The 9472-nt window shown below is 45.4% G+C and overlaps 2 protein-coding genes and 1 long non-coding RNA gene across 10 annotated transcripts in view; 2 read left to right on the forward strand and 1 right to left on the reverse strand.

Annotated features, from left to right (window-relative positions):
- Positions 1-2104, forward strand: part of spint2 (serine peptidase inhibitor, Kunitz type, 2) — a 15160-nt gene extending 13056 nt beyond the window's left edge. For all 4 annotated transcript variants that reach the window (XM_015039073.1, XM_015039071.1, XM_015039072.1 and 1 more), the window contains exons 9-10: positions 176-284; positions 377-2104. In XM_015039073.1, coding sequence (XP_014894559.1) covers positions 176-284; positions 377-464 — 197 coding nt within the window. In that variant the 3' untranslated portion in view covers positions 465-2104. The remainder of the gene's footprint in view (positions 1-175; positions 285-376) is intronic.
- Positions 1-8824, reverse strand: part of LOC106951494 (uncharacterized) — a 16983-nt gene extending 8159 nt beyond the window's left edge. Inside the window, exon 1 of the long non-coding RNA XR_001425823.1 lies at positions 8813-8824. This is a non-coding gene — a long non-coding RNA (uncharacterized LOC106951494). The remainder of the gene's footprint in view (positions 1-8812) is intronic.
- The window catches only part of atg16l1 (ATG16 autophagy related 16-like 1 (S. cerevisiae)), a 12091-nt gene continuing 7165 nt past the window's right edge, over positions 4547-9472 (forward strand). Inside the window, exons 1-12 of one of the 5 annotated variants that reach the window (XM_015039067.1) lie at positions 4547-4735; positions 4862-4962; positions 5499-5610; positions 5689-5782; positions 5937-6039; positions 6433-6506; positions 6607-6676; positions 7697-7878; positions 7952-8017; positions 8108-8194; positions 8873-8932; positions 9006-9111. In XM_015039067.1, the coding sequence (XP_014894553.1) occupies positions 5505-5610; positions 5689-5782; positions 5937-6039; positions 6433-6506; positions 6607-6676; positions 7697-7878; positions 7952-8017; positions 8108-8194; positions 8873-8932; positions 9006-9111 (948 nt within the window). In that variant the 5' untranslated portion in view covers positions 4547-4735; positions 4862-4962; positions 5499-5504. The remainder of the gene's footprint in view (positions 4736-4861; positions 4963-5498; positions 5611-5688; positions 5783-5936; positions 6040-6432; positions 6507-6606; positions 6677-7696; positions 7879-7951; positions 8018-8107; positions 8195-8872; positions 8933-9005; positions 9112-9472) is intronic. The other 4 variants (XM_015039066.1, XM_015039068.1, XM_015039069.1 and 1 more) reach the window with 4 other exon arrangements.

Here is a 9472-nt window from a genome sequence, read left to right on the forward strand (position 1 = left end):
CCAACTTACAGATTTACCGGTTGGTAGATTAATTATTGGTAATCAGTTCCAGACTGACCTAATGACAAAGGTCATTAGTCTGTAATTAAGGGTGACCTGAAGTTGACCCTAAACTTCCTGTGAGGTGTTTTCAAAATAAAAGTAAAGTGTGATCTTCATCTCCTCTCTCCTGAAGCCTTCTTCCTCTTCGTCACTCTGGCAATCATCTCAGCCCTGCTGCTCGCCACGCTCGTCATCATGACTGTGAGACGCCGCCGGCAGTTACGCCGCTACTCCTCCGTCAGGTAAGCTTAGTGGCGCCCCCTGCTGGCCTGTGTCTGCATCACTGAGGATCATTTCTTTAGGGTGTCTGATTGAAACTCTTCCTGTCTCCCAGTGACAAGCGGGAGCTAATCACAGGCGAGATGTCGTCTCAGGACTCGCTGAACATCCCGGAGAGCCCCAAACCAGAACCAAAGGCCTGAGGGGACCGGGTCCACCGGGGCTCGGACTCAGAACTGATCCGCTCTCTCTTCTTACAGGGATTCATCAGGGTTACAAGAATGTGATCCAAGGTTGGATCAATCATCTTACAATCTGTTAATTAGCATCAGTCATAGACGACTAAAGGGGCGGAGCTTCAGTTCTAAGGCGGAGCTCACAGCGTCAATAAAAGGTTTTCTTCTCCTTGCAGCACAAGAGCTCTGGCTGATTTGTCATCGATCACCTCTATTGATCACCACTTACTGATCACTTCATTAAAGGAGCCATTTGATTCGCAGAGACGCTCCAGGTTCAAAGTTCAACCCAAATTACAGCTGGTCCTGTCCTCAGGGACCGGGCTCCTATCCAGGTCTCCTGACTAATCAGTAAAACCGATTCAACCCTGATTTTAAATTTCCAGACACAGATCAGCTCCAGGTTTCTTGTCAGAAACAAAGTAATTGATTATTACTGATCATCAATTGGGAATGATTCAGACACGTGATTATTGGCTTTTCTTTCAAAGAGAAACATTTAAACTTCCTGTCTGCAATCAAACCAGCAACCTCTCTGATGATCTGTGGTTCTGGGTAGTTCTGCCTGTATTGATCATGTCTCTGATCAATACAGGCAGAAGTTCTGGTTCTGGACTTCGTCTCCTGTGAAGCTCTGAGTGTTTCTCCAGATGTCGACACCAAACAGATTCTAACATCACTTCAGATCCCGACACAAAGTTCAGAAACAGCCAGAACTTCACAGGAGGCAATCAGAGCCATCAGAACCTGCAGAGTTCCTGATTATTGACAGATCAATACATCAGATCAATACATCAGATCAGCACCTCGTCATGTGCTGCTTGGACTGTACTGGTTCTGTTTCCTGGCTCTGCCCAGAGCAGAGCCTCTGATTGGCCGTCAGTAGGATAATGTTCCTTTAAGGTTGATGTGATTATTGATCAGTGAGCTGATCAGCTGACAGATCGGAGCTCAGGCGGTTTTAATTAAAAATTAAACTTTGATGTTTTTCATATGTAATTAAATCAATTATTCAAGGAATTGTTTTGATCATTTTCACTTAATCAATTGTTGTTAATTTATCAGTGGGGTTACAATAATTAGTTAAGTATTGGTGAATGTTTTCAGTTATAAACATTAATGAATTTTTAATAGAAGTTGTGTATGTGGGTTATTGATGATGGTAATCAAATGTGTATTGATTGATCAGGAAGTGACAGAATCAGCCTGCAGGTGGAAATCCATGCCTCTAAATTATTACTGTTACTGCTAAACTCCATTTCCCATGATGCACCTGCAGTCTAGTTCCCTCTGCAGGCTGAGATCTGAATGGCTTCTGTAAGTTTTATTGATTATTGATCAGGGAATCTGTCAAGTCTACTATTGGAATTATTTTTAAGTTTTACTTTTTAAAGATTCACTGTGATCAATAATCTGATCACTAATCTATTGATCTCAGCAGGGTCATTCTGAGTTTGAGCTACTTTTAAATACCTCTTATTAAGCCATTAGCTACTGATCAGGTTATTGATCGGCTAATTTGTAATCATTCTGTTGTGATCAATATTCTGAATGAAAAGCGGATCACTCTCAACAGAAACAATAAATAAAATGTTACCAATTCAGTCTGAAGCAGCTCCTTATTGACACCATTCCACAGAGTTACTGGTTAACAGCAGGGAAAACCCTTTCGGCCATCCAACAGATTAATGCCACCAGAGCAGAGCTTCCTCAGGATCAGATGCCAGTTTCAGTCGGAGCAAAAAAGCCACTTTTCCAGGAAAACCATCGACTGCGGACTGGAAGGACACCGGCAGGGAGGTTTTCTGATCAACCATCCTGGCTGTTTTGAAGATCTGGGAGTTGCTGAAAGTCCTGTGTGATGCCAACACCAAAACATCTGGATCCAGACCAAGTCCAGAGATGGTTCTAGTTCTGACCAAGAGAGATCTGCAATGGATGATCATCCGGAAAGCCTTAGAACAAGTTCTAACGATCCTGGAAGAACTAGGAGATTATCTATGGACTCTATCATAATGGAGCATTAGGACTCATGATAATTAAAGTGACTTAAAGTTAAGAACACAGAACCTGAGTCCAGTTCTCAAACAGCTGGGAAACTACCTGAAAGCCTGGAGTCAGTTCTAAGCAATAAGAAAAGATTGGCCACTGTTTGGTCCAGAAAAACAACAATGGTGTGTTAGGGTGAATTACAGAAGTTTGGATGAACCCTGCTAAATAGGTTGAGGAGCTGGCACAACAGGTTTTTCCTCTGTTTGCTGCATAATTGTCTGACAGATTAATCTTATCTGCATCGACTTACTGATCCCATTCTTGCGAGTCCAGTTTGGTGTTCTATACCAATGGACAACAGCAAACTACAATGGTCTTATTTTAGGACCATTAAAGTCTACATACTCTCTGTGCTTCTGATATTGTCAACACGACTGTGATTGCTACTGTTGAGAAAATAAATTTAAAATAAGCTAGTTTTAAAACTTAACATGTCTTGATTCAAATGGCCTAAATTGTGGTTTTAAATCAGTAACTTATTCTGGCTCTTTGACCTTTATTTTACCTGTAGTTACAGCAGATGGTTTGCTAGGATCGTTTGAACTGCCTTTTGTCTGTGGGAAAACAATACAGGAAGTTGTAGCTTTTCACACTGATCTGTGAAAGGCCGTAAACACGGCAGGGGTTTCTGGCTTGAGAGAGGGTCAGAGATAGCTCCTGGTTGGATGAGCAAAGATACGCCTTCTTTGAATAAATTAAAGAAAAGAAGATAAAACTTTCTACACAGAAGTAACAAATCAGATTTTGCTCTTGCAACTTCTCCAAAGATGTCTTTGCTTTTTGTTTGTCGTTTCCATCTTTTGTCTTTCTCTCTCAGGTAAATTCATGTGTTGTTTGTGCTCTGAGGTTTCTGATGTTTTGTGATGTGTTTGTCTGGTGATAGTATGCATCTGTCTTGAATAAATGCTGATTATTGTGACGCTGTTATCTCTGCGTGATCTCAGTCTTTGCGCACAGCATTTTTCTGAACCCGGGCATAGAGAGGATTTAACGAGTCAAAAGGTTTTTAAAGTTCAAGAATTTTTCCTCTCTTAACACTACACAGGAAAATGAACTTGCAGTATTTCTTTCCCTACAGGATGAAAAGAAAAATCAAGTCCAGATAACCTTTCATATTGCTACAGTGCAGTTGTTTTGCAGCCAGAGAGCAGAGACACAAAAAACCCAACGACTGCAGTGCAAACGGATCGTACTGATGTAGACTTGTACGAGTTTTTTTTTTAATCAAATACTTAAGACTGATAACGTGGCAAATTATGATTCCTATCTTTTTGTTTTACACTTTTTGTATTGTAGTACCCAGAAGTTTCCACCAGATGACAGTAAAGAGGATGACTTGAGGCAGAATGATCTCTTTGGCTTTGGTGACAACAGTCTGCAGTCCCTCTGACTGGTCCTGCAGAAACTAAATAAAACTGAATAAATCTGTTCTAAATTCTTATCAAGGGGTTTAAATATGTTTTCAATACGTCTGATACAGCGTAATATTCAACCTGCACCAGATCAAATATTTAATCAAAGACAAACATAGATTATGGAATTTAATACCAAAACCTCAAGAAGTTGGAGAAATTTAATTTATTCTTTTATGTAATTTTGATGTCAACAGTTTCTTTTCAGTTCTTTAACTTTTACAGACAGGTTTTATCACGCTGGCTTTGTTTATACAAATCCTTCACTTGAAACACAAATGCATTCAAAACATTTTCACATCTTTTCTATGAATGCATTTGTGCTAGACATTTCTGGACTAAAATTCAACACTTTAACTGTATTGTGGCATTAAAATTAAGTTGCACAATATATATTTTACGATTTTAAAAATTGTCAAAAACTCGTCCTTTTTATTCTATTTGGCAAATATTATATTCATAGGAGAAGTCATGCGGATAAACTAACATTTTATATATCAAGAAATTTTAAAGTCTAAAAATGTCTATTTATGGATTTGGATTGCAACAAGTCGGGACGAGGAAGTCGGTGTGCTTGACGCTTTCTGACGTCATCACGCTGCGCCTCTCCCGGAAGTCTCGGTCGGAGCCAAAATGGCGCAGCAGCGGCAGCTGTTGGTTTTGGTTTTGATTCGGGAAATAAACGTTAAACGACTAGTACCGTGATTGGACCGCAGTGACGTGACCGGGGAGATCACAGGGACCCCAGCCTCGAGTCAGGACGCGCGTGCACCCGTGAGTGTCACAGTTGTTCCTTTCGGAGCGCGCGGAGCTCAGTAGCTAGCAAGATGCTAACGTGTTGAGTCACTGTGATTCACCCACAATTGACTTTGATTTAACTGGGAATCTATCGGAAATCAGGTCCGAACCGAGCTGCGGTTCTGCTGTTGTTTCTACCTGACCGGAACAAACCGGTTCGGCCCACCTGACTCTACCAACAGCGCGTTAGACGCTGATTACAGGTAACCTGCTACTGGTTCTGGTTCTGTTTTGGTTTCCGCTGGTCACTTGAGTTCCACCTGATTAACACGTGTTCCTTCCGTTGTAAACATGTTTATGTGAATCTTTTAATGAGCACAGAACCTCTCGGCCTCCGTAGTTTCCACTCAGGAACATTGATCTAAGTTTCTGTTTGGATAATTGATCAATAATCAGCTCTGGAGCAGGTTTGATATCCGGACCGCGGCTATCTAGTTAAATCCTGGTCCAGTTCAGGATCATTAACCGATCTGATTATGTTGTCATGGTAACCTGATTGCATCAGGGATGAAACAGCTGATTCATGAGCAGAGAGGTGGATGTGTGGACAGAGGGCTCACTCTATCCTCAGGAGAGAAACTGGTTTCTACTGCAGGTTTAAATGGATCAGAACCGGGTTCTGTTGCTACAAACAGAATACGGTTCTGATTCTGATCCAGATAGAGCTGTCTGCTCGTGCTTCTGTCTGTCCTGGTGTGTCTCTGTGTCTCCGTCCCGCTGACTGCTGCCGCTCTTCCAGGTGGTGATGGCGGAGCGGCGGGCCGACTGCAGCTGGAAGAGACACATCTCAGACCAGCTGAAGCTCAGGGACAGAGTTCAGAGACACACCTTCGAGGAGATCGTCCAGCAGTGTGAGTCAGGACACTCTGAGGACACACTGTGTCCCACTCTGAGGATGGAGTGAGGGGTTAAAGCTGTTTGTCTTTCAGACAATCGTCTCTTGGAGAAGTCTGACCTGCAGGCCGTCCTCACTGAGAGATACCAGACAGAGAAGTATGACGTTCAGAGAGGACATGAGGCCAGGTGAGACACCCTGGAGCTGAGTCCAGCCTGAGACATCCGGTCTTCTAAACGTTGTTTCTGTTTCCTGTTTTTCTTTTGTCCTCATCATTTCTTGTTTGTCCTCATCCTCTGTCCCCATGTTTCCTCTCTGTCTCTGTCCCCCGTCCCTGTCCAGCTCCCTGGACGCATCGCGCAGCGACTCTTTGCACCAGGAAATGTCCCAGATGAGGATTCGCCACCAGGAGGAGCTGACCGAGCTGCACAAGAAACGAGGCGAGGTGAGTCACAGGAAGTGATGTCGCCTGTCCTCGTCCTGAGTGTCCGTGTGGCATTCAGGAGCTGTGGGGCGTCCCTGCTCCTCTGCAGGTGTTTCTGGTCCATCAGGGTCTCTGTTGGAGACGGCGCCCCCCTCAGGCTGCTGCAGGCGCTGCAGCTCTCAGCTCCAGTTTACTTCCAATAAAGCCGTCACTGGAAACCAGTTCAGGTTCTCACTTCCCCTCACGCAGCAGCGTCTATTCTCCTTTCTGCTGCGCCTGTAGCAGCGGCCATGCTGGGCGGAGTCAGTCTGTCCCTTCAGGACACACCTGTAGCTGGATGCTCGGGGTCAAGTGTTTAAAACAGGAAGTGCTTCTGAAAGTGGGCGGAGTCAGTAACCTTCCTGTGTCCTGCAGCTGGCTCAGACTGTGATCGAACTCAACAACCAAATCCAGCAAAAGGATCGAGAGATCCAGAGCAACGAGGCCAGGTGAGTCTTTCTCACTCACACACACACACACACACACACACACACACACACACTGATGAGTCTGATCACCTGCAGCAGCTGATTGGTTCTCCCCTTCCAGGATGTTGGAATACCAGCAGCAGATCGCCAGCCTGGAGGGAGACTGCCGGGATCTAAGGAACAGCCTGCAGGTACAACTCCATGAAGATGATTAATCTGTTGATGAAGAATCTCCAGTAGCAGTCAGTATTGCAACATATTTCAAGACGCTTCTGACTAAAGACTGTCACGACATGTTAAAAGCTCAACATCCAGGCAGTGATGATATTCCACATCAACACTTCCTGGATGACATCATCATATGTCAGCTAGCGCTGCTAACCCACCTGTTTTGCCTCTCCCCTTTAAAGGGATCCATAATTAGCCGTAGCAATAAATTCAATTTCATAAATATTTATTTCAGATGTAAAAGTACTGTAGAGTGTTCAGGTTTTATAAATTTAAATAAAATGTTGGCGTTAGCTCCTGCTGTCACTAATATTGTAAACATGTCTAAAGCTGATCATATTAGTTTTTCAACAAATTCATCCTCATTCTCTCTCTGCTCTTCGTCCATTAAGCCTCTTTTTTAACTCCTCTGTGATTCGAGGTCAAAGGTCAGTTGTTTGTGCTTCCGAGATGCTAATCAGAAGCTCCAAGTTGTAAAATCGACACCTTAAGTCGTATTGGTTTGTATCTTCCTCGTGTGGGTACAGAAGAGAAGTTTCATCTCCAGAAGCTGCGATTATGTGAAGGAAGTGGTTGCAAAATAAAAGCCCAAATTTCAAATTAAGCCCCGCCCACCTGCTGAAGGTCAGTGATGAGCTGTAAAAGGTCTGATTCCCACAATCCTCTGCTGCCTCCGGCTCCCAGCAGCTCGCTCTCTGCTCCCATCATGCTCTAGCCATGCAGCCATGGGCCCAGCAGCTGCTGACACACAGGATGTGACATCACACAGGGTGTGACATCACTGAGAGGCTGAGCTGAGAACCTGCAGCCTCACTGTGATGTTGATCCAACATGACCAATCAGGAAGGAGCATCAGGAGGAAGAGGAGGAAGAGGGAGCTGATCTCAAGTTTTCAAGCTGAGACCTTCTTCACTGAGACAGCGACGGCTTTATGACTTCACCACCCGACCATGTGACCGCGGTAACTTCCTGTTTCTGTGCAGGAGCTGGAAATGGCCAATCAGACGCTGAAGGACGAGTACGACGCGCTGCAGATCACCTTCTCCGCCCTGGAGGAGAAGCTGAGGAAGACGTCGGAGGACAACCAGGAGCTGGTGTCCCGCTGGATGGCCGAGAAGGCCCTGGAGGCCAACCGGCTCAACGCCGAGAACGAGAAGGACACCAGGTGGGCGGGGCGTCAGCGGGTGGAGGGGCGGGGCCTTTGAGCGCTGATGTGACGGCGGCTGTTTGTGTTCCAGGCGTCGACAGGCCAAACTGCAGAAGGACCTGGCGGACGCCGCCAAGGAGCCGCTGCCCATCGAACAGTCAGTGACCTCCACTTCGTGTCTGAGTAGACCCTGATCTGGTCCAGGTCGGGTTCTGGTGATGAACCCGGGTCTGTGTTTCCCCCGCAGGGACGACGACATCGAGGTGCTGGCTGAGGACGGAGGGAAGGGAGCCGGAGAAACGTCACCAAACCGACCAATCAGCAGGACGGCGAGGTGAGATTCAAGCATTCTACGGCTCCCACGTCACAAACATTAGGGGATAGGGCTGCGCCTGTTAGCGCCTGTTAGCCCCTGTAGCTAGCCCCTGTAGCTAGCCGCTGTAGCTAGCTGCTGTAGGCGCCATTACTGTGCATGAAGTCGTATCCACTAAACCAGACTGTTCTGACGTATGATTAGGCCTGTCACAATAACAAATTTTGCTGAGCGATTAATTGTCTAAAAATTATTGCGATAAATGATAATATTGTCTCAAGACAAATAAGACAAACAAATAAGACAATTGGTCCAGGTTTTATTTTTATATTGAACTTTTAGAAATGCAGTGCGCCACAGCAAAGGTAATAAATAAACAAATCAAAACCACTAAAATTCTTCTTTTTTTTTTACACTCCACACGCAAAATCATTGCCATGGCAACCGGCTCACAACAGCTCCGGCAGAGCAGAAACACGCAGCCGTTTCCCACATCACCTGAACGGTTCCATGATTTCAGATTTATTGTGATTATTATTAATAAGTGATCGTCTGAACGTTTGCGCCGTTGGTCGATTAGCTAGTGATCATCAACCAGTGGAAACACAAATCAGCGCCCCCTGGTGGCGAATCGTAAACCTGACAGGTAAACAAACATGGCAGCTCCTGGCTGACGGTTCTGGTTCTGTTTGTGTTCAGCAGGAAAACGTCCCAGCAGCCTCAGGGCGGGCTCCTCGACTCCATCTCCAACATCTTTGGGTAGGTCCCAGTCAGCGTAGCTCTAGCTGGTCTGAGCATGCTCGGTTGATGACGCTGTGCCTCTGCTCCTCAGCAGGCGTCGGTCGGCGAACTCCTTCAGCACGTCTCCGGAAACCACCGAGCCGCCGTCGGGAGGCTGCGCGGAGGTCCGGGTGCCGACCACGGCGCTGCACGTCTTTGTGAGTTTCTTCCACCGCCGTCAGGAACCAATCAGATGGCCAGACTTCCTCTCTGGAAGTTCTGGTTCTGATCAACCTGATGGTCACTGAGGCAACAAAAAGCAAACATAAAAAGCATCAAGTCCTCATCAACAGCCTGTCCGCCCCAGCTGGTGCTCCCCAAGGCTGTGTGCTCGGGCCTGTCCTCTATGGCAAGCTGTTTTAACATAAAATCGTCTTCACCACATTTATATTCAGATATTTGAAATTGGTTCATGACTAGACACTTTTCAGTTGGCTAAGATATCTCTAATTACATCCTGACCTCAGATTTACCAAAGCTTTAGATATCTACAACTAATTACCATCTGGAATATTTTTT

Source organism: Poecilia latipinna, unplaced genomic scaffold (genome assembly GCF_001443285.1).
Source record: "Poecilia latipinna isolate Pla-1442-1.1 unplaced genomic scaffold, P_latipinna-1.0 Scaffold462, whole genome shotgun sequence".
NCBI classification, from domain to species: Eukaryota; Metazoa; Chordata; class Actinopteri; order Cyprinodontiformes; family Poeciliidae; genus Poecilia; species Poecilia latipinna.